The sequence below is a fragment of the Prosopis cineraria genome, unplaced genomic scaffold (assembly GCF_029017545.1).
Source record: "Prosopis cineraria cultivar Desert tree isolate PC_DT_omini unplaced genomic scaffold, ASM2901754v1 PC7, whole genome shotgun sequence".
NCBI lineage: Eukaryota > Viridiplantae > Streptophyta > Magnoliopsida > Fabales > Fabaceae > Prosopis > Prosopis cineraria.
In genome coordinates, this window is record NW_026555338.1 from 4,838,534 (window position 1) to 4,860,555 (window position 22,022).

General features: G+C 36.7%; 1 protein-coding gene across 1 annotated transcript in view; it reads left to right on the top strand.

The window, feature by feature from the left end:
* The window catches only part of LOC129315410 (TATA-binding protein-associated factor BTAF1), a 58,031-nt gene that overhangs the window by 26,990 nt on the left and 9,019 nt on the right, over nt 1–22,022 (top strand). Inside the window, 14 exon segments of the mRNA XM_054959069.1 lie at nt 2,763–2,802; nt 2,805–2,876; nt 2,879–3,054; nt 3,056–3,187; nt 3,279–3,335; nt 3,337–3,426; nt 3,428–3,524; nt 3,527–3,619; nt 3,622–3,725; nt 3,864–3,884; nt 3,886–3,984; nt 4,119–4,409; nt 4,411–4,485; nt 4,487–4,597. Coding sequence (XP_054815044.1) covers nt 2,763–2,802; nt 2,805–2,876; nt 2,879–3,054; nt 3,056–3,187; nt 3,279–3,335; nt 3,337–3,426; nt 3,428–3,524; nt 3,527–3,619; nt 3,622–3,725; nt 3,864–3,884; nt 3,886–3,984; nt 4,119–4,409; nt 4,411–4,485; nt 4,487–4,597 — 1,458 coding nt within the window.

Here is a 22,022-nt window from a genome sequence, read left to right on the forward strand (position 1 = left end):
GTTGGTGTTTTTGATGTTTACTCTTAATATCGACATCAAGGATAAGATTCCTTTTTTATGTTGTCACGCCATCCTTGGGAATCACCTTGTAATTGTTGCAAAGTCTTTCCATGTTCCTTGCTAGAAAGAAGCCAATTTGCGATCTTGAGGCTCCAATTTTGTAAGTAATGAGATGTTACTCTTCTTGAAGCAAGTGTTCATAGTCTTGAGATCATATGCCTGAAAAAAATCAAGAATAGAATGTCCTTTAATGTTAAGCTCTCCAAAACCAAAACCACCATGAGCCCTCGCATAATCACCAACCTCCTTACTAGCATGACTTTTAAAGTCTCCTCCAATTAAGATTTTCTTACTTTGTGGTATCCTTTGAATTGAGTGCTCTAATTCTTCCCAAAACAATTTCTTAAGATAGGCTTCTGCTCCTACTTTAAGGGCATAAGCACTAATAATATTGATAATATCATGTCCAATGATCATTCTTTAGGAAATAATTTTGACCCCAATTTTTTTACTTTCTACCACATTCTTTTCCTACTCCTTATCAACAATGATACCCACTCCATTCAGTGGTTACTTTCCTTGTAGACCAATGTTTGAATCCTACAATTTCAAAATAAACATATCCTCTAATAAAGGAGATGATAACAGCAGAATAAAATTGGCTAGGTACTAAACAAATGAGGAAATATTGTCATTGAAACAACTAAATATAAAAAAATTGGGAATCTAAAGATGGTAAGCCAAAGAAGCTAGAGCTGTAACAATTTCAGCTGCAGTGTTGATGCTTGCTTTGTTATGTAATATTTGAGCCCCTTACCTGGTTGGTTGTAATTGAGTATTTTTTTTAAGGTTAAGTGTCATTTTTGCCCTCAAATTATACTTTTAGGAGCACCTTGTGTTCTACATTGCATTGTGATACAATCTTTCCCTTGAACTTTAAAAATGGTGTAGTTCACCCCTACTTTTAAGAGAGGTGATGTCCATTATCTGAGCAATGTAGGGCCCACGTATTATCCATGTGTCATACACATGGCATCCAAGTGGATGCTCAACCATTTTTTTTTTAAAAACTCTTGCAAGGACGTATGAGAATCAGATCTAAGAACATGAACACATGCACACACACATCATGGTAACTATGAAGACCCATCCCCATAACATCGAAAGGAACATTGAAAATCCACTCTGGCTCATGTTTCATTGACTTTTGTGAAACCTGCCCACAAGACCCACAATTGGCGTTGGATGATGGTGCTTCTATCAATTAGTGATTGAACGATTCCAATCATTCGCAATTCATGACCTTTAATATCACCTCATCTATGAAGAAGGGACTCAACAAGATCAAGAATCATCTAGTCTTGAAGCTCAAATAGATTTGGCTATTGAAAAGTCTTATTGAGTCTTGTGAATATCAACCTAGACCTAGCTTCAATGGGATGTTGAAGAAATCGGCGAACAAGATGTTTGGTAACAAGAGACCCTTGTTGTTGATCTTCAAGCCAAAACTTGATCTTAAAATTTCCAATAAATTATTTAATCATCTTCACAATAACTATGTTCTTCCAGCCAAAACTTGGACTCTTCGGTGGAAGGTTTTGGATCCTTGGTTAATGTTGTGAAATTTAAATTTGAAATAAAATCAGTTCTGTCAATTCCAAGTTGTGAAATTGAAATGTGGAAAACTTATATTTAAGAAACAAACCTGATCTTGGAATTGGTGGGCAATGTTTTGTGATTAATGTTCTAAAATTTTTTGTTCTTCCCCTTTGCCATAAGTGCTTGTTGGATCTAGTGTATGTGTGCTTATGTCTATGAACTTTCTTGTCTGAGATCATAGATCTTGGAGTTGGTGGTGGGTGATCAGAGTTCTTGACTCAGTCGATGTAGGAGGGCTTGCAGTGGCAGTAGTGGAAGAAGTAGGTGGGTGGGGATTGAGTATGATGAGGTATTCATAGAAGCATATGGGACATAATCTAGTAACAGGCTCTTTTAGGTGATGGTCTTTGAAGGTGGAAGGTTGGTGTGGCTTATGGAGGAGGAAGAGCTTCTTGCGGTAGTGTTGCAGTTGCTTGTGAAGGTTGTGACTAGGGGAGATGTGAGGGTTCCTGACAAGAGATGAAGGTGTTTTTTTACTTTGTTGTAGGCAACAACAACAACAACAACAACAAGCCTTTATCCCACTAGGTGGGGTCGGCTACATAGATTGCAAGATGCCATTGTGCTTTATCATTTATCAAGCTTTTAGGAATATTATTAATTAAGAGATCGCATTCAACAACTTCCAAGAGTGTTCTCTTAGGCCTTCCTCTACACTTTGTTGTAGGCAAAAAAAGAAAAAAAAAGAGAAAAAAGATAAAAAAGATCCACATGGCATTCCAAATGGTAACTAATAATAGGTGGCATGCCACATAACCAATGAACAAAAAACCTTATACAACACCTGTCACGTTTTGTGGGCCTCAATCCACAGATTTAATGAACGTTTCCCTCTCTTAATGGCAAGGGTTGATTTGAACCCTTTTATTAAGTTTAAGGGGAAGGTTGTACCAAGATGAAGTATAGGACACTAGATGCTCTTGAGGATATATAGTTTGAGGGTAAGAATGACCTTTTACCCTTCTTTTTATTAGGTTTTGTATTTATAAAAAAGGATGATTTTGTTCTCCTTACACTTTATAAAATGTTTTCTTTTGAGTGAACTATTTCATTAAACTAGTCTTATTTCTCTTTTTTAAATTTGTTATCCTTATTGATGGCAGTGTGCTGTGGAGGACTTGGAGATGGCTGCAAGATCTTATGTGAATTCTGGATAGAGCTTGCATCTACTCCGTTTGGTTCAGTATTAGATACGTCTAAAATGTTTTGGCCAGTTTCATTCCACAAAAAAGCCAATCTAGAGCAGCAGCTAAAATGAGAGCGGTGAAGGTTGAAAATGAATATGGTGGGGATTTTGGCTTGGATTCTACTAAAGGAATTAATCTACAAGAAAAAAATGGAGATGTTTCCATGGGATCTGTCAAGATTGTTGTTGGTGCTGATGTTGATACATCAGGTAACTAATACTAGAGTGATAACTGCTACTGGCATTGGAATTTTTGCTTCCAAACTGTCAGAGGTTTCCATTAATGATGTGATTGATCCACTATGGAATGCCCTTACCTCTTTTTCTGGTGTCCGTCGCCAGGTAGTTATGTCTCTGATTTCTTTATTACAATCCCCCATGATTTCTGCCTTCTTTTACCATCCTCTAATATTTTTTTTCCTGTTACATATAGGTTGCGTCCATGGTACTTATTTCTTGGTTCAAGGAGATTAAAAAGAAGTCAATTACCTGAAAACCATAATATTATTCCTGGTGTCCCAAATTATCTCAAAGACTGGCTGCTGGACCTATTGGCATGCTCTGATCCAGCATTCCCGACAAAAGGATTCATTTCTTCCTTATTCTGAGCTTTCAAGAACATATTCAAAGATGCGTAGCGAGGCTGGTCAATTGCTTAATGCTATGAAGTGTTCTGGTTGTTTGATGACTTATTGTCATCTACAAAAGTTGATTTGGAGAGCTTGAGTGTGGATGATGCCATTAATTTTTGCGTCTCAAAAGTTCCGGCTTTGTCTGTGAAAGTGCGGGGAATGAATTCTTGGGAAGAAACATTATGGATGACATTGAGTCATCTAAACAGAGACTTTTGACAACTTCTGGCTATTTAAAATGTGTTCAGGTATGCTTTGAAAAACTTTGTCCTATCTTGAATTGGTTGATTGATATAAAACGAGATTTTTAAATCTCTTTCGTACTTGAAGTTACCCTGATAGATGCTTTTGTCATGCTATTTTCTGGCTAATGGGGCTATTTGCAGAGCAATTTGCACGTTACGGTTTTCATCTGCAGTTGCAGCTGCAGTTGTCTGGATGGCAGAATTTCCTTCACGCCTCACCCCCAATTATATTGCCTTTGATGCTTCAATAAAACGAGAGCAGGTGGCTGTCTATTTTTATTAACTTTTCTTGATAATGAAAATAGAGCGTGTTTGGTTTTGGTGGTTTCCAACCATGAAACCAACTATGCACATGGACAAAAGTTTCAATTTGCGATATTTTGTCCTATATTGCAGGAGGAAATACTGCAAATGAAGTCAGCTGAGGCACTGGCTGAGCTTATGTATCACTCTGTTGAACGTAGACCTTGCCCAAATGATAAATTAATTAAGAATATCTGTGGCTTGACTTGTATGGATCCCTCTGAGACGCCTCAAGCCGAATTTAATTAGATCATGGACAGCATTGATGACCAAGGTCGGATGTCCTTTGGAACTCCTGGCAGTAAACAGAGATCAAAGGCCCATGTGCTGGCTGGTGAAGATCGATCAAAGTTTGAGGGCTTTATTAGTAGACGTGGATCTGAAACTCTCACTGAAGTTTCTATGTGATAAGTTTGGTGTTTCATTGTTTGATAAGCTTCCTAAGCTGTGGGATTGCCTTTACTGAGGTGCTTAAGCCTAGCTCTGCTGAATCTCTTGCTGCTTCTGAAAAGGAAGCTGCTTTGGTTATTGAGACTGTTAGCAATCCCCAGACCTTGATTAACAATATTCAGGTTAGTTCTCTATCTTTTTTTTTTTTTAAAGGAAAATTTAAATTTTCAGGTTATTACATCAATTCTTTTATTAATCTGAAATTAAGACTTTATTTTGGTCATTATAATTTACATAAGCTGTGCGTATGCCCTTTTACTGTGGCATTGTAAGCTGAGATGAAATTGTCGTGAAAGAATGTTATTTTTAAACGTTGGGTAGTTACTGTCTTCATTCAAGATGAAGGGGAAAAATCCGCCTTACTAGAAATTCATAAAGATAATGCAGGGAGTGGGGGGTTCATGTTTCGTATGAATAATCGGGAATAACATACGAGATATTTTCTTTTCTAGGAATATTGAGTCATTTCTTAGTCTGGTTAATCAGAAACTAATACAAGAACCTGATAGGATCCACGATAGGTTTTAGGGAGACGGAAGACAAGACAAATCTATTAAATTATGAAATCAGAATCTAACTTGATAAATTAGTAAAGATGAAGGAAAATCTTTAGTAGAAGATAAGCAAGGATCTTAAATTCATATAACTAAATAAAAATGAGGTGGATTTCCACTAATATGAATAAATAATGATTTTTAATTCCACATGATTTCTGCATGCTATGAAGCTTGATATTTATTGCTAGAAAAATAACTAATAAGTCCTGAAAAAAACTCCCATTAATCCATAACTCAAATAATGGAGAGAATGGCTCCCTGAAAAATAAATAAATAAATAAACAAAATTAACTAACTTAATCTCCAAGTGTCATAACCCGCTACTACTAAACTCGGGGACTACTCACTACTCAGCAGAAAAGAAAAATAACCTACTTAAATAGAAAATATTCTAGTGGTGATTTGCAGATGGCACATCCAGGTTATTTGCAGATCTGAACTCAACTTATTTACCTATGTAGCATTAGTGTCTTACAGGTCATATCAAATATGCTAATAAAGAATAATGAATGTTCCTACATTTTAGAATAACTTTTCTACTAGCTGTGTTTCATTTCGGCCTTATGATTTAACACACAAGTATATTCAAATATAGTCAAATTAGGCACTCATGTTTTGACAGAATCTTTCTGAGCAAATTTAGAACTGATTCTTTATTAATTATTTGAAGGATAGGTACATAACTAGATTCTAACTCCTGTTGTGATGTACGGTAGAGTGAAAACTTTCAGGAAGTTACTTTTTAATTAGAACATGAGGAATAATAAAACCAACATTAACAATGGTTACAATATACACATGGAAAAGGAAGCCAGATTACATGTCCATCTCAACGAAGGTAAAACTAATCCTACATTTATCATAAATTTTGATAAATTTCCCTGTGTATATATAACACCGAAATAAAAGGGAAGTGTCAATATCTCCAAAAGGGAGGCTCACATCAATTGACACATTGACGACATGCATGTTCACCCTATGTAATGCAAAGATGGTAAAAAAATTAAAAAAAAAAAATTACTATAGATTTTATGTGTGCTGAGTTTTAAATTGACAAAAGAGAAGAAGGAAGGCAGTCAAAATAAACTAGCCTGCTCTGGCATGATTCGTTTTTAACCTTTACACTATTAGCTTTTGCGTGTGAAGCCACAGCAATATTGTGTGCAGAAGTAATTCTAAGATTATAAATTTTAGTAGCATAAGAGTGTAAAAAAGAACAAAGAAACCAATTCGATTAAGTATGCTGGTTGAAAAAAAAAAAACAAAAGAAGAAGGAAAAAAAAACATTCGATAAAGTATGCATACAAATCAGTAATAGTATCGAAGAAAAATGTTCTTCTAGTTTATGATATTTTGATCTGATTTGTTTATTTCTCCAAGCAAGCAAACACCACGATTAACAACAATAGATAAAGGATCCAGACGGAAACCTGTTAGTTGCTAATATCTCAGTGCTTGCAGCAGTACCTGCTCCAAAGCAGTATATGTTTGGTGCCACACATGTGTCTCTCGGTTTTATCAGCAACTATTAGCCTTCAGTGGCTGCCAACTTTCAAAGCAATCAATATGCCTTGCGAAGGAAAAATCAGCAAGTTAATAATTATTAATCATTTGTAATTAAATTATATATATAAGTCTAAATGAACTATCAAGTTACAGAAATTACAAAGTGTATTAACATCAATGAGAGAGACATCCAAGATGCTTCGTCATTTTGGCAATCCTTTCCATGGACCAATATTTCAGTAATAATTCGTCCCCTCCTGCCAATTTGCTTGTTTAAAATCTTTTCTGGTTCTGAAGTAGTTGGTAGCTCAGGGTAGTGAATGAGAGGATGTCATCGTTTCACTGTATGGTCTGGATAAAATCTTTAAGGGAGACGCATGGAATTGGAAGGTAGGATTTATTCAAGATCCAGGTGCTCTAATTTATAAGCAATAGCTCCAATTTTCTCCAAAACCTTGTAAGGACCAAAGTATCTGGGAGCTAACTTTTGTGAACTTTGAGAAGCTATAGAAATTTGCTTATAGGGTGGTAGTTTTAGGTAAAGCCATTGCCTAACAGCAAATTCTCTCTGTTTGGTGGCAATCAACCCTTTGCTTTAGATTTGCTGCCCTGTGTAAATGATGCTTTAAAACTCCCATCATTTGTTCTCTCGCTATGAAACTTCTATCTAGAATCTCTAATACAGAATTATGAGGCAAGTTGGGCATATCAAGAGGGGGGGGGTTTTCCTGCCTGTATAACAAGTCGGATTTGTTTTTGCTGTTGTGTGGAATGGTGTGTTATACCACCATATTGCTTGAGGTAACCACTTGCTACATCCCTTGGGTTGTACCCAGCACATGAACCTCAAATAAGTCTCCAAACACATATTCTGCCCTTCTGTTTGAGGGTGATCAGCTGAAGTTAATTTCTGATTTACCCTAATCACCCTTAGGAATTCTTGCCAAAAATTACGTACAAAGGTAGGGTTTTGATCACTAATAATTTCTACTGGAGCTCCATGTAGTTCATACACTTTGTTCATAAAAAGCTGAGCTAAAGTTGCTACTGAATAAAGATGTGTTAAGGGGAGAAAGTGGGCATAGTTACTTATCCTATCAATTGTGACCCATTATCTTTTCCATTGCATTTAGGAAGCCCTTCAATCAAATACATAGAGTTGCTCTTCCAAATCCTGCTTGGAAATGGAAGAGTTTGTGGCAACCCTGATGTAGCAATAGCTGTATATTTGCATCTTGCACAAGTGTCACATTGCCTTATATGGTCAGTAATGTCATTAATCATTTTCTTCCACCAAAACAAAGCTTTAATTCTTTGATATGCGGGATGTGGCATGAATACCTAAATGGCCTCCTTGAGGACTGGAATGAAACCACTCCAATTTCTGTTGTTTTAGAGTACGATCATTTCCATTCACCAATTGTGGCTTCCTCCTTAGCAACTCACCATCCCAAGTAATGAAATTAATTCTGTAATGACATCTTCCTGCACCCAGCTTGCTTTTATTTTTTCCCCAAAAGTTCAGGAGAAGTATCTAAAACCATCTTCATCAATTGTTGCTTTGGCATTCTAGGAAGTGCATCAGCCACTGAATTGTCATTCCCCTCGTGCAGGATTTCAAGTCAAGCCCAGCCAACTTAGCTACCCAAAAAATGTGAAATGACGTCTTGAGCTTATGTCCAAACAAGTGTTTCAAACTTTATTGGTCATATCTAATACTGAACCTCCTCCTCTCCAAGTATCAGTGCCAATATTGAACTGCTAGCACCACTGGCATTGATTCTATTTGATAAATGTAGTGATTTTGATGCCGAGGAGCCAATCCTTTGGTGAAAATTGCTATTGGCTGCCCTTGTTGCATTAATACAGCCCCCACACTAGTTCCACAAGCATCTGCTTCTACTACAGACCCCTTAGTTTCAGGTAATGTCAAATTCTTTTAGGTTTTGGAATGTTGTAGCTTCAGCACAGACCACTCAGCCATTTTTCTTGAGCAAGAGAGTCATTGACGTAGATAATACTACATAACCTTTGATAAAGCACCTGTAATAACCATGCAGCCCTAAAAATGCTCTTAATTGCTTCACATTTTTAGGTTCTGGCTACTTTTAGGCTACCTGAATCTTTTTTAGGATCTGTGTGCACTTGCCCTTCACTAATCATGAGACGCAGTACTCCACTTCTGTTGCAGCAATTGAACACTTGCGTTTTTTCATGAAATAATAGTTTTCTTGCAAAATTGTCAGCACGACCTTCAAGTGCTACACATGATCTTCAATGTTGGGACTATGAGCTAAAATATTATCAATGATAACTAAAACAAACCTTCTAAGGTGTGGCCTAAAGATGATGCTCATAGTTCCTTGGAAAGTAGCAAGAGCATTGGTTAAGCCAAATAGCATAACCAACCATGCACAATGACCATTGTGATATCCAGCCCTAAGATCAAGCTTGGTAAACCATCTTTTTTCACTCAATTCATCAAATAGGTTTTCAGCTAGTGGAATAGGGTTTGGTTCTTCACTATCGTCTTCTTGTTTAAATCTCTACAGTCAATGACACATCCTCTAGGTCCCATCCATCTTTTTTGACTAACATAGTGTTTGGTTCAAGAGTGGAGAGGGTCGGTTAATTGAGGGAAAGGGAGGGAAGGTGAGGGGTCTAGCTTTAATAAACTCATTAGGTTGAAAAGGATGGGAGGCATTTTAATCCTTCTTTTTTGGTTGAGAATGGTAGGGGAGATGAGCTAATTATAAATTGACAAATATGTTCATATTTTTTTTAATTACTTTTTTTCTATTATTAAAAAAATTTGTATAATTTTTTTTTAATTTTTGAATCTTAAAATTTTTTTTACTTTGTTTATTTATGACATTCGGCCAAAAATTTTATTTACGATAACTTCTTGTAATAGTTTTTTAAAAATGTTATTTGATTAATTTTAACCTATTATCTCATTAATTTTAATATACTTTTTAAATAGAACAATATATTTGGGTTGGAATTGAAGATAGATATGTGGCAGCTAGTAATGGATAGTCAAAGGTGAGATAAGAAGTAGTATCATGTTTTTTGTTCAATTGAGGTTGTGGTAATCTTGGAATACAACAATATTAATAAGGATATTTTGGTCATCAAATTTTCCTCTCCTCCAAAAACCCCTAAATGGGAGGGAGCAAAATAAGGGAAGGGGAGAGAGAAAAATTGCCTCCCTCCCCTTCAATTTTTCCCACCAAACAACTTTTCTTCCTCCCCTCCCTTCCCCTCCCCTCACCTCCTGTTTAAAATCCTCCAACCAAACCAAGCCCAAGACAATAGGAGCTGAAAATTGGGATGAACTTTCTTGAATTACCCCTGTTTGTAGTAACTCACCTACCAACCCTTAAATTACATCTTTTTGAGATGAAGGATACCTTTGAGGCTTCAAATTAATGGGGGGTTTTGACCTCTTGAAGCACAATAGGGTGATCATGACCCTTCCTAAATTGTGGCAGGTCCTTGGGATCTTCAAAGAGCTCTGAAAGTTCCTCTGAAGTGCTGCAAATCACTTTTTACGCTTTGTTACAAATCTGTACAGAAATATTGCAGCTTGTTGATAAGATTCCAGATAGATTTCCCTTAAAGACTTATTCAAGAGGGAAACGTCAAATGTTAAATTAGGATTGATTTTATTATTTTATTTTAAGAGAGATTTTATTTAGATATTTAATTAGTTTTTTTTAGATATAGATATTTCTTCAGATTTTATTTTATTAAGATTTTATTCAGTATTTTATCTAGATTTAGATTCTAAAAGATTTTATTTAGTTATATAGTTATTTAGATTTTATTTATTATTTTAGATTGTAGTTGGCCCTATAAATATGACTAGGAACTTAGAAGTTAGTATATCATTATCATTAATAAAACAGTCTTTTAAACCCTTTAGAGATTCTTCTAAGCAACAACAACAACAACAAGCCTTTGTCCCACTAGGTGGGGTCGGCTTCATGGATTGCAAGATGCCATTGTGCTCTAGAGATTCTTCTAAGTGTGGCTATTAAAAGAAATATAGATTGAGATTCTTGTTCTATATCATCTTAATAGATTTGTTCTTATTATTTCTGTTGATTATTTGAGCACCTAATGATTTGGCATTAGAGCCATGGTTAACACACGCATTGTTCAAGAAACCAATCCTTCTAACAACTCTTCCAATAATGACCTAGAAAATCCAAACTCACTCGTGTTAGCCATTTAGCTGCAATTGCTTAGAGACTTGAAACTCTTGATTTATTAAAAGGAAAGGTAGAGGCACTTGAAGCCTCTACAATCAATGAAGACTAGAAGCTTAGAGATACACATTGCAGAGACTATTAAGAAGATGAAGAGAGCGAAGACAAGTGAGAAAATTGTAGATGCATCAGATTTTATTGTACCAAAATTGAATTTTCAAAGTTTAATGGAGGTGATCAACGAGGATGGATCTTAAAGGCTGAAAAATACTTTAAATATTATAACACACCTGAAGAAGAGCAGTTGGATGTAGCATCATTGTCATTGGAGGGTGATGTTCTAGAGTTGTATGCCTGGATGAGCCATGGATGAACTCTTCACTACTGGGATGAGCTCGCAACAGCATTCCAATAGAATTTTAGACCACTCGAATACCAAAATCTAGACGAATTTCTTTGTAGCATCAGACAAGAGGGATTTGTATAGGACAATTGCACAGAATTTGCCAAAAGATTGGCAAGAGTAAAGAATTGGCTAGAGCTCTGCTTGCTTGGCTTTTTTTTTTTTTTTTGAATTGGTTGAGAGACAAGTTATGCTCAGACATTCACATCCATAAGCCTCAATTGATTTACATGGCAGTGAGTTTAGCCTTAGAAATCAAAAATAAAACAACTTAGTCGACCTAAACCCAACCCACTCTGAACCCAAACCTACTACCATAACCCGATTGCATCTGGCACATGTGATCAAAGAAATGTTGATCTTGGCTTCTCGTCATCTTTGGAGAGATCACTAGTGTCAACACCCGGAGGACCTAGACGAGCGAGTGTTGCACTAACAAAAAATTCTTCTTTGGATTTCGAACAGCGGCAATGGAGGGATAAGGGGCTGTGTTTTTGTTGTGGAGATGTTTTTTGTTTTGGCCACCGCTGTCGAGGGTCTTTCTCCCTCATGGAGATCACAAAGGAAGGTGATGAAGTTGTCCTTCCCCTTGAAGATTGTGAACCCGAGGATATGAGAATAGAAGGGGCTGAAATTTCTTTAAATGCTATATTGGGTAGCAATACAGGGTCAGCCACGAAACTTAAAGGTACACTGCTCACAAGAGAAGTCCTGTTACTAGTGGATAATGGGTCGACTCATAATTTTATATCAGACTCATTGGTACAAGAATTATGTCTTCCCACCCATTATATTTCTACATTTGGGGTCCAAATTGGAGATTGCAGTATTGTATGTTGCAATTGAATATGCAAAGATGTGGGAGTTAAACTCATTGAGTTGACTATTAAGGAAGATTTTTTTCCCTTTTCCTTGGGAGGGGCTCATATGGTGCTTGGCATGAAGAGACTGGCATCTCTTAATACAGTGCAAGCCAAGTGGAATGAACTCTTTTTGATTTTCTAGTTGAATGGCAAGAGGTATAAAGCTATAGGAAATCCCTAATGATACTAGAGGTGCTCAATTTATTCAATGCAACTAATAGAAGCTTTTGATGACTCTACACCTTTCTAATATTTCAACTTGGAACCTTTATTTGCAGAATTCTCGTCTACTTTTAAAGAACCCACAAACTTGCCACCATTTAGAAATCACTCACATACCATTCCCCTACTACTAAGGGCCAACCCGCCTAATTGACGACCGTATAAGTACCCTCATTATCAAAAGGCCAAGATTGAGAAGCAAGTCAAGGAAATATTAAAAAAGGGGTTTATTCGACCTAGTTCCAATCCATTTGCCAGCCTAGTATTGCTAGCTTAGTATTAGAGGTCACAAAGAAAAATGGTTCATGGCATTTTAGCATAGATTACTGAAAATTGAATAGCATTATAGTCCCAAACAAGTATCTAATTCCTACTATTGAAGAGTTATTAGATAAATTACATGGGGTAGTTTATTTCTCTAAACTAGATCTGCGATTTGGATACCACCAAATTAGGATGCAACTCGAGGATATTTACATAATAGCGTTTCGAACTCACTCTGGGCACTATGAGTTCACAGTCATGCCTTTCAATTTAACTAATGCACCAGCCACTTTTCAAGTAGCTGTGAACAATTTATTTTGCCCTTATTTGCGAAAATTTGTCTTGGTCTTTTTTGATGATATTTTGATATATAGTTCCTCTTTTCAATAGCACTGAGACCACTTGTGCACTGTCTTGCAGACCCTATAGGAAATTGTGTTCTGTGTCAACTTTAAAAAATGTTTTATTGGGAGGCTAAGAGTTCCCTTCACGAAATTTCTGCCTAGGGAGTTGAAATTGAGGCTGAAAAGGTGGAAGCAGTACGTGAATGGCCTACTCATAAAAATGTAAAGAAATTACATAGGTTTTTAGGCCCTGCAGGATATTACCGGCGTTTTGTGAAGAATTTTGGGATTATTGTGCATCCTTTTACTAAGTTAACTTGAATTGATGATGGCACCTGTCCTATAGTTACCTAATTTTGAGGAGGAATTTACAGTTGAATGTGATGCATCCACAGAAGGGATTTGAGCTATACTTATGCAAAACGACCACCTCATTGCTTATTTCAGTAAAGGATTCTCTTTCTCCACCCACTTTAAGGCCACTTGTGATCGTGAACTCTTAGTGTTGGTTCTTGTAGTCAAAAAATGGCACTATTACCTCGTAGGAAGGCATTTCTTTGTCAAAACAGATCACGCTAGCGTTCAATATTTATTACAACAACGTATCATCACTAATACTCAATAGAGATTGATCATCAAGCTCTTACCATTTAATTTTACTATCGTCCATAAGGCAAGAGTGGAAAGTAAGGGAGCAGATGCATTGTCAAGACCACCACAACATAGAGATTTTTTTCAATTAGCAGTACCTCTTGCTTCCGAGCTGCATGACCTCTCCTCTGAATTGGCATTGGATCCCTTTACTAATGAAATAATGCAGGATTTGCATAAAGATCCGTCATCTCAACCTAGATTCCACTTGGTGAATCAAAAACTTTTCTATGATCACAGAGTAGTCATCCCTTATTCATCCCACTTGCGACCAAAGTTACTAGTAGAAGCCCACTCTACTACTATTGGGGGGCACGGAGACTTTCTAAAAACATTTAAGCATCTTTCAGATAATTTTTATTGGCCTGCAATGAAAGCAAATGTGAAGACATATGTGAGCCATTGTACCACTTGTGAGCAAAATAAGTATCAAACTTTGGCACCAGCCAAACTTCTTCAACTCTTACCTGTACCTTCTCAGATTTGGGAGGATATTTCACTTGATTTTATCACTGGTCTTCTAAAGTCTAGTTGTTTTGAAGTCATCTTGGTAGTAGTAGATTGTTTGAGTAAGTATGCCTGCCCATTTTCTTGTTCTTGCATATCCTTACTATAAAGAAGTTTGTCACAATCTCCTGTGAGGAAATTATCCGACTTCATGGGTGCCACGATCAATCGTCTCTGACAGGGATCCTCTCTTCATGAGCGCCTTTTGGCAAGAATTATTCTGATTAAGCCAAACCAAGTTAAAGATGAGTACTGCTTACCATCCCCAATCTAATGGTCAAACAAAGTTGGTCAATCGCGGTCTTGAAGCCTATTTGTGATGTTTTGCCCATGAGCAACCCAGGTCTTGGCACAAGTTTCTTTGTTGGGCCGAATAATCATACAACATATGTTATCATACCTCCGACTCTTCTCCTTTCAAGCTGGTCTATGGGAGAGATCCCTTTCCCTTGCTTCCTTATGTGAAAGGAGAAACCCTTGAAGTTGATTTGGAAGGTCAACTAGAGTCTAGGGGCGCAATGCTCAAACTGTTGAGGGATGATTTGCGCAAGGCTTGGAATCGGATGAAGGCTTTTGCTAACAAGCATCGAAGGGAAGTTGAGTATGTTGTGGGCGATGTTGTGTGGCTTCAAGTTCAACTTTTTCACCAACAATCATTGACCAAGCAAAAGTTTGAAAAATTATCACCTCGCTTCTTTGGCCCCTACAAGATTCTTCGCAAGATTGGAAAGGTGGCTTATGAATTGAAACTTCCGGCGGATGCTTGTATTCATCTTATTTTCCTGGTATCTCTCTTGTGACAGGCTCATGGAATGGATTCACCCCTTACACTGGCTCCTTTACTACTATCGGCTGATTTTAAGTTCCATGTGCGGCCTCACCTAGTCTTAGATCTTCGATGGACTTGCCATCACTCACTTGAGCTATTGGTGCAATGGCACGAGCGGCTTGTGGAAGTGTCCAACTAGGAGGACTATGATCTCTTGCATGCTCAATTTCCCTCTTTTCAACTTGAGGACAAGTTGAGTTTTCAAGGGGGGTAATGATAAGATTCCAGACAGATTTCTCATAAAGACTTATTTAAGAAGGAAGCCCAAAAGATAAATTAGGATTGATTTTATAATTTTATTTTATTTTAAGAGAAATTTTATTTAGATATTTAATTATTATTTTTTAATTTAGATATAGATATTTCTTCAGATTTTATTTAGTATTTTATCTAGATTTTGATTCTAGGATATTTTATTTAGTTTTCTAGTTATTTAGATTTTATTTATTATTTTAGATTGTAAGTGGACTTGAAGCTAGCATATCATTATCATCAATAAAATACTCTTTTGAACCCTTTGAAGATTCTCCTAAGTGTAGTTACTGGGAGAAATATAGAGCGAGATTCTCATTCTATATCATCTTAATAGATTTGTTCTTATTATTTTTGTTGATTATTTGAGCACCTAACACTTGTCCTGTCCTTTTGTTACTAATTGTAACAAAAACACCTGTTCTTTATGCAAATCTCTAATCTCTAGCTTCTTGGCTTGAACCATCATCAACATGTTAGGAGTATTGGCTTGTAATTTACACAAGTGACTGTCATTCCAAAAGAACACGGTGAGAGTTTCATAATCCCAAAAAGCATTCTTGATGCTTTTAAGCCATTCCATACACTATGTACCCTTAGTTTTCTCGCTCAAGCCACTTTAACTAAAGAAACACCCATGCCATCTGGTTGCCATTTCAATTTCTTGGCCAATTCTAGGTCCAAAAAGTCATGGTTACTGCCAATATCAATTAAGATATGCAGTTGGTGCTTCCCACAATACCCCACCACTCTCATTGATGCACCATCAACTTCGTCAATTGCATGAAATGAAATCAATGGCCTGCCATCCTCATCATCGTCTTCAACTACTTCTTTATGGCCTCATCTTCCTTGTCTTCTTCAAGCTCAATAAGATGCAATTGCATCTTCCATCATTCAGGGCATTTGTTATCCCCTAAAAACTTTTCATGGTAGTTGAAGGATAGGTTCTTGGCCTTATGTTCAGCTTCTTCATCTTTCAGCTAGGCCCTACCACCCATTTGTGCATTCTTGTAAGGGGTGCAATATAGAGGTTGTGATGTTAGTCATGCCACAAGCCACATACCCTCTCGCATGTGCTTGGGTCTGTTTTTTTTTTTTTTTTGATTGCCTTTGAAAAGAAATCTCATTTATGCATGTGAGGCTGTGAGCTTCTCTCATGGTCTTGGGCTTGAAGAGGTGAACTCCGCTTGCAAACTCTTCTTGTAGCTTGATGATGTAGGCGTCAACCATATAGTCTTTAGGTAATTGTAGCTTACATGAAATATGGTCAAATGCATCATTATAATCTGCTATACCCTTATTGTCAAAGATGCATTAGGTCTTTCGTGGGTACTTCTTGAACATGTTCGAAACGTTCTTTCAATATCTTTGTTTGTGCAGCCTCGTTTGTCACCTTTAATAATTGTTCACACAACATATGCCATTGAAATGCCATATCATCAAGATATATGCTTGCCATCTTGACCTTCGATTATTAAGGGGTATTATCAAGCTCAAAGAATCATTGCACTTGCAGAGTCCATTTTGTTGAGCTATGTTGGTTGTTGATAATCGTATCAATTAGAGCCTTTGTGTCATCAATGGCCCTCTATTTCTTTATTACTATTGCACCCAAGTTTGCTGTCATGCCCATGATTGGAAGAGAGAGAAGCATCAATAGTAGTTGGGTTGAAATTCCTTCACCCTTTTCTTTCATGGTATTGACTTGGTTTAATTTAACTAGTCTTTGTTCAATCTTGTTGATTTTGTCTTCCATTATGCGCTAACCTTAGATCGTGTTTCTACCACTATGTACCGCTGTTAGATACCGCTATTAAATGTTTATAATTCTGGCACGGAGGGAAGAGATGAAGAAAAAGAGGGATGGAAAGATGGTTAATGGAGAGGACAAAGAAGAGAGAGAGAGATTGCTGAATTATATGTTATATTTTCCCATTAGAGTCATATTTCTTATTGCAAGAGCAATAAGTAGTATTTATAGCTACCTCATAATTTCTTCCAACGGCTATTAACCAATCCAAGCCAATATTTCTCCCTAACGGTGATTAACTACCCTATCAGTTTTACAATATATAACACCATCCCATTGTTAGTGCTAGGCTGCTAGCAATATCATAGAAAGTATGAGGGAATAAATCCCTTCCGAAACTAGAGGTTGAGTTTCACTCTCCACGCTCGTAACTAGTCTGTGCCTGTCATGTGAATAATGAACCAAGTCCGATCCTTGAAAGTCTGATTATACTGTCTAAATTTTACTCCCTGTATGATTCATGTGAATATTTAAAATTTATAGTAATTAAATAGGGAGTATCTGAGGCAGAACTTTTAGGGCTGTTTGGTATGAGGCATCAAATTTTAAAAAATTGGTGATGGAATTGGGAGTGGGATTGGGTATGGTGTTGGGGGTGGGAATAACTTTTTAACATTATGTTAAAAAAGGTCGGGCTCAGATCAAACCAGAAAATGACTTAAAGACACAATTATCCTCCTTTTCTATTCCTGTGACTGTCCAGTGATCCCAAAAAAGAAAGAAAAAAAACCAGACCTCGTCTTCCTCCACCTTCCTGCTATCCTCATTGCGTCCCTTCTCCTGATATGGTTCCCACCAAGTTGATCAGCATAATACTTCCCCCTTCCCCCATCCCCCCTACTTCTCTCTTGTCCTTGCCCCAAAATAAAGGAATGCTGGTGGTTGCCTGAAGTCCAGAAATACGCTCTAGAAATCAAAATTCTAGTAGATTGAAGCACCATAACATCCTTGCCTGAAGTCAATCGCAGCAGATCTGGAGGTTGGCAATGACAAAGCACTGTCACGTCCTCCTTGTTGCTTCTCCACCCCAAAGAATGAACCCTTGATTTGGATTTCATGGGCTCCGTGATTTCTTGATCTGTTGTTAATTTGTTCACTGATGCTTTGTCTAGAGATGGTAATAGCGATGGAGGCTGGTGATGATGAAGATTAATGAAGGTTGGAGACTAGGACTGCATTGTCACCATTGGGAGCCTTCTTCACTATCATCAATGTTGAGAGATGAGAGAGAGAGAGAGAGAGAGAGGAATGAGGGGCAATTTGGTCTGAAAATATTTAATCCTCGGACTGATTTTCCAGTACCATGGGGGTTGGGAGTATTAAGTAATCTCATTTGGATGGGATTGGCATTGGGATTAAATTTGTTAATACTCCATACCAAACATGAAAAATTGGAGTTACTCAATACTAATCCCAAGCCCAAGCCTCTAGTCCCATGTTCCAACTAAGGTTTTATAGTTCAATAGAAAGATTATTTCCGAGCATTGTGTAAATGAATTATAAAAACATGTTTTGCAAAGAAAACAATTTTTTTTTATTAATTCTTTCGATAGAAAAAGCAGATGGAAGTTAACAATGAAGCAGCTTCAAAATAAAGACACACTATAATGAGTTTCATGCTGTATCAAATTTAAAATGTGCAAAAGATGAAAAGAAAATAGGTCATTAACTTAGGAATTCCATTATATTTAGAACCTAAAGCCACATACTAAAACTTGATGATTTTGTGAAATTTAAACATATGCTAAATTAAAATAATTCTATTTATAAAAATAAAGGAGATATTCAGAATTGTACTAACTATAGAGGGATTAAACTCATGAGCCACACAATGAAATTGTGGGAGAAAGTAATTGAGCATAGGTTGAGATTGGAGATAAGTATTTCTGAGAATCAATTTGGTTTTATGCCAGGTAGATCAACTACAGAGGCGATTTATCTACTAAGGGGATTAATGGAAAAGTATCGTTGTAAAGACAAAGATCTACACATGGTTTTTATTGATTTGGAAAAAGCTTATGACCGTATACCAAGAGAAGTGCTTTGGAAAGCGTTGGAAAAAAAGGGAGTACGGATTGCTTATATTAAAGCCATACAAGATATGTATAAGGGGGTAAAAACTAGTATAAGAACACTTAGTGGTCAAACAAAGAATTTTCCTATAAAGATTGGATTACATCAGGGATCATCTCTGAGTCCTTATTTGTTCAACTTGATTTTAAATGTTTTGACGGAACATATTCAAGAGGAAATCCTGAAATATATGCTCTTCGCGGATGATATAGTTCTTATAGCAGAGACAAGAGAAGAGGTTAATTGCAAACTTGAGTTATGAAGGAGGACATTGGAGTCGAAAGGTTTTCGTCTGAGTAAAAGTAAGACGAAATATTTATATTGTAAATTTGGTAAAGGACTATTCGACAATAATTTGGAAGTGAAATTGGGAGATCAAATTATATCTCAAGTGGAAAAGTTTAGATATTTGGGAGCCATTATTCAAAATGATAGCGAAATCAATGGAGATATTTCACATAGAATTCAAGATGGGTGGTTTAATTGGAGAAAAGCTAAAAAAGTTATTTGTGACCGTAAGGTGCCTAATAAACTTAAAGGAAAGTTTTATCGCACTGCTATCAGACCGGCAATGTTATATAGTAGTGAATGCTGGGCTCTAACGGGACAGCAAGAGCATAAAGTTGGAGTAGCAGAGATGAGAATGTTACGATGGATGTGCGGACATACACGTAAAGATAAAATTCGAAATGAGCACGTACGCGAAAAAGTGAGGGTGGCACCTATTGAGGAAAAAATGATAGAAAATCGGTTGAGATGGTTTGGGCATGTACAAAGAAGACCAAGGGAGACACCAGTGAGAAGAGTGGAACATATAACTTTGAGTCCGATTAAGAGAGATAGAGGAAGGCCTAAGAGAACACTCTTTGGAGTTGTTGAGCGCGATCTCTTAATTAATAATATTCCTAAAAGCTTGATAAATGATAGAGCACAATGGCGTCTTGCAATCCATGTAGCCGACCCCACCTAGTGGGATAAAGGCTTGTTGTTGTTGTTGTTGTTGTTGCTAAATTAAATTGATTGAATTAAATAGGAAGTTTAGATCAAGTTAAATAAAATTACTAATCATTTGACAGCTTGGAGATAGGGATTAAACTCAAGACAGCAAATTTAGCTCAACTCAATATGAAAGAATAAGGTAGTAACTGGCGTCTATAAGTTCATTTTAAAATCTAAATAAATAAGAGTGCAGAGCATCCTAGGAGAAAGGAGTCAAAAGGATTAGACACCCCCCTGGGGGGAGATGAATCCTAAGAGCTTGAGGCCGCGTTGAGATATATGGAGCTTCAATTTCTAGACAAATTCTGGCGAGTTTAGAGATGCAATCACTTGGTGTAAAATTATTTTAGCCCCTCATCTGAGTCAGTTCTATTGACAAGCTTTTGCTAGCAGTCATCCTAAAAACTTAATATTTGTAATGCAGTTGCTAGCGCTGAAACCATGTATCCCTATAACTAGTATTTTCTGTCACACTATCAGATGCCATCTATACATTGAGAACCGTACGCCAAGAATGCAAGCATGAGGATAGTAAAATATCTTCTCTTTGTATGTGTAACTAAAAGTAAGTGTTTAGGTTGTGATGGTCATCAATTATGATCCCCAATTTCTAATGAGTAATAGCCAATTAAAACTTGCTACCCTTACCATCAAATTGGGATCGAAAGAACACTAAACATGCAAGAATTATGCTAATATACAACGGCTTATAATTATGTGCTAAACTTCAAATGGAAGAATCTGCTTGCTGCTGGCATGACAAAACTGCACAATACAGAAGTAGTAAGTAGATGCTGAAACTGACAGCTGGGCGGGGAATTTTTTCAGCACAGATGCTTGCATAACAATCCAACCAAACCAACTTAGGCAGTGACCAATTAGATCAATGTAATACAAGGTCTAGCTTTTCTCATGGCCATCCCCTGATAATGTTAACAGGTGTTTCTTATACGTAAAGATGAATGTGAATCATTGGATTGTAAATGATAGGTCCCTTGAACACTGTAGTCACTGAGGCTTAAATACCTTAGCTACCCTAGATATCCTTTTTAGGTGTACGCTCTCGAATCTGCATTTAATGAAATACACATGGCTGCAAGGGTAAGTATAGAGGACCATTTTGAGTCAATTTTTTCCAAGGTACTAAGCCTCATACCTAAACCTTTATAATTGTGATTAATCCCTATATCCAAGCTGTCAAATGAGTTCATCTAAAAGGAAGCTTGACATCCAGCTTGTTAATCCAAGAATCATTATTTGCTGACCATGTGAATGTCTTTATGTTGGACAGATCTAAGAATAAGTTGAATAAAATTCCTAATCATTTGACAGCTTGGAGATAGGCATTGAACTGAGGATATCAAATTTATACCTCAACTCATTATGAAAGATTAAGACATTAGCTGGTGGCTATAAATGTATTTTAGAGTATAAATAAGTGGCATCGTAGCTAGTTTGTTATCATCCTTGTGATTCATGCAGAAACTCTAGAAAACCCCAAATATATAACCACTATGTTATAAAATCTCTAAAATTCTGACAGCCAATATTTTTATCACATGCAAGCAAAAGGTATTAATGGTATGACCCAACAAAAGAAAGGGGAATAAAACTCAAAATTTAAACTCAAAGGACAAAAATTTGAAAGAAAAAACAAAAGGAGGGGGGGGGGATTGGAAAGAGAAGCTTCAAGACAGATGAAGCAACCAAGTCAAATTTCTAAGTGGAAGAGAAAGGTATTGATTCAGAGGGAACTGGGTAATCATTATTCATGTTCTTCCTAAAATCATGCGCTGGAGGTTGAGCTAGAGCAGCAATGGAGATTCAAATTCTCGTCTATTGTCAAGGGAATCTGACTGATATCTTTCTCGAACAAGCTTCAATTTGTTGTTACGTGCTTTAATCTAGACCGATTGAACATTCCACTGAAAAAACAGCTTTTACCTCTGATCATTGGGGAAGAAAATTGAGATTGGGAGTTGAAATTTGGAAAAAAAAAAAAAACTTGAAAAGAGGGAAGAGGCACAGGGAGATAAATGAGAAGAGGGAG